Source organism: Sphaeroforma arctica, assembly GCF_001186125.1.
Source record: "Sphaeroforma arctica JP610 unplaced genomic scaffold supercont1.204, whole genome shotgun sequence".
NCBI lineage: Eukaryota > Ichthyosporea > Ichthyophonida > Sphaeroforma > Sphaeroforma arctica.
The window spans coordinates 57,081-60,194 of NW_014040354.1; the positions used below are offsets into that span (position 1 = coordinate 57,081).

At 41.7% G+C, this 3,114-nt stretch overlaps 1 protein-coding gene across 1 annotated transcript in view; it reads left to right on the plus strand.

The window, feature by feature from the left end:
- Positions 1–2,723, plus strand: part of SARC_03842 (TK protein kinase) — a gene marked incomplete at both ends in the record, with an annotated part of 5,888 nt that extends 3,165 nt beyond the window's left edge. The window contains 5 exons of the mRNA XM_014302354.1: positions 361–463; positions 913–1,104; positions 1,926–1,984; positions 2,389–2,570; positions 2,716–2,723. Coding sequence (XP_014157829.1) covers positions 361–463; positions 913–1,104; positions 1,926–1,984; positions 2,389–2,570; positions 2,716–2,723 — 544 coding nt within the window. The remainder of the gene's footprint in view (positions 1–360; positions 464–912; positions 1,105–1,925; positions 1,985–2,388; positions 2,571–2,715) is intronic.
- Between the last annotated feature and the right edge of the window lie 391 nt (positions 2,724–3,114).

The following is a 3,114-nucleotide window of genomic DNA, read 5'->3' on the forward strand; positions in this document are numbered from 1 at the left end:
GTATATATGTATATATGTATATATGTATATATATATATATTGGGTCTAGAATGCATTTTGGTAGGTATTTAGTGGTATTATTTATTGACAGTTGAAGTAGAAAGAACGGCCGTCTGTGTTATCAACAGTGGGACGACCCCCACACAAACACAGAGAGACCGCCTATTGCATGTTGCGTGTTTTTAAATACCCCAAACCCTGGATTTTTATTTTGTACCACACTATGCCAACACACACTTTGAGGTCGAATATAGAGCGTTCTCATTGGATTATACGGCACCACAACACCGGCACCAATCCATTCTCTCTGTCGCGTGTCTGTGGACCAATAAGAATCGCTCTATTTTAACTCGTCCGCAGATTAACAGCCAATGAAATGAGCGATGTGTGGGCCTACGGCATCGCTCTGTGGGAGACAGTTACAGACGGTGCAATGCCCTACCCTCAACTGACAGACACAGAGGTATGCATTTGACGCATGTGCGCCTGTGCCTATATGTCACATGTGACGCAATATCTTGGGTTTAGGGTTTAAGGTTTGACGGTTCCGTTTCGTATGTGTTGATGAATTCAGGTGCTAATAACGAAACAGTGCGTATGTTCTGAGATGTATGCACATACATACTGGGTATCTGTACCATTATCGAGTCCAGCTATATGGGAGGGGTTTTAGGGTTTTAGGGTTAAAATCGGACAGGTGTAGACAGATGAGAGTCTGTAGAACTGCACATTAGTTGCTGTAGACTGAAGGGTCATGCACTGTAGCAGTACGGTGCATTGCGACCTGGTTAGGTAGGTATGCATCTTGACATGTGGGCACGCACACAACGATATGGATGGATGGTTGATTAATAGTACATATACAACGATATAGATGATTGCTTGTTATAGCTAAACTTAATCAAAATGCAGGTGGTGGCTTATCTCCGTCTCCCCACGCGAGAGGTTCTCACTCTCATCGACCCCGTACTGGAATGTCCCGGTATTGTGTATGATGTCATAGGCGCGTGCACCAGAATAGACGCCGGTATCCGACCCACATTCACCACCGTTCAAGTGCTGGTAGCTGAAGTACTGGACAGTTTGGCATGTCTATTTGCAGCTGTATGTGTATTTCAATATGTATGTATATGCGTGTATTCGCATATGTGGGTAGACGCATATAAATTCGACGTTGAACGTGTCTGCTTCTGTACTTATGTAGTATGTACATATATAAAACTTTATATATGTGTGTGTTTGTGTTTGTGTGTTTGTGTTTGTGTGTATATGTACTTATTTATATATATATATATACATATATACGATTAATCCAACAATTGTACTTTCACCAAAACTTGTGAGGTTGGCTAATGTTCTACTATCCCCACGCGTGCATACAATCGTGAATTTAATGTATAGTTGCACGTATACTTTGACACATTTGCGTTTCAGACCTTGTTAAATCTTTGTATTTCGACACTATGGGTGTACCTTTGGTTTTATTTGGTTCTGATTATATCCTTATATCCATGTTCGAACTTTGCTAGGGATACATACATTCGCACATGAATACAATATATACATACATTCATACACACATACATACATACATACATACATACATGCATACATATTTACATACATTCATACACACATACACACATACATACATACATACATACATACATACATACATACATACATACATATTTACTTACATACATACATACATACATGCATACTTACATACCCACAGCTTCACCCTAAAACCCAAAACGGGAGGTACCGAAGGTACGGTTCAGTTGTATTCGTATGTATCCACTGCTTCATGTGGGTTGTAGCGTACGTTCCTCTTATACACTACACCGGCTATTAAGACGTTCCTCCTGTAAACTACAATGGCTACTGAAGACGTACTGCTATGTTCACTTTCCCATGTGTAGGGTCCGTGTACTCTAGAATTACGCGAATTGACTCGATATTCTGCGATGCTCAAGTCAAGGTATGCTTGGAGGGAGACTGGGGATTGTTTATTGATCCTTTCCAGTATGATTGAGCTATTCTAATGTTTAAGGTTTAGGGTTTAGGGTTGGGGTTGGTATTGTGGATTCGGTCAGCTTCTTCTCTTCTATCTTTGCATAGCAGATGTGATATCGTATGATATAGTTCTGCGGTGTTTCGTAGTTGGCATCGCTGTATACTGTAACTATGAATGCACGTGCATAACCCGCCAATCCCGCATTTGGTAGAGCTCTTTTGTCAGAAGCATGTGCTGTTCCGCTGTCCGATATACAATGTTTTACTAATTGTATATACATACATAGCTACGCAGTCTGCCAGGTCTGAAACCTATAACCCCCTGACACTTGCACTTGTGTTGTTCGATTTTCCAACACAATACCTTAGTTTCACTTGGCTACAACCCGAAGTCGAATCCGAAATGAAGTCCGTTCTCGAAGATAGATCTCAATTCCACTCAGCGCAGTCTAAAGTAGACGGTGAGAGTAAAACACTACACACAATTGTATCGAAACGATCCATATACGTCGACGATGAAAACTATGTGGATACGCCACAACCAGGCGGGGGTATGTGCACACACCATTTGGTTTTGTACTTTGTTTACGGAGTCTGGGTTGGCTATAGTGTTGGTGTGTATCTTGAATAGCCCAGGTACGTCAAGAAACACACTATAAACCCTGAAACCCTAAAGCCCTGTGTTGATTGCTTCAGACGAGTAGTTGGGGTCATATGCATCAATTGAAGTTTGACCACCCTCGATGCCTTATTTGGAACATACACTACTACACCCGCCGACACGCACGTATGGGTTCACATTAACAAAATAGGCATCACATATATTTTATTTTTCAATTTTCCAATCCCGATATTCCAGACACGGACAGAAATATGCACCCAGCACTTCATAATAATGGATGTGTGGGCCCACAAACCGAACCCATCTACGTCGATCTACGCCGTAACCTGTCGCTTAACTCTAGCATGAACTACATGGAAGGTTTAGAAAGCACGGGAACCTCATACCAGATCCGTAGCACTTGTTTTGCCCCTGTGTGCATGTGTGTTATGTCTCTAGTCTGGTACACGGAAGCGGAGCTCGATATATATATA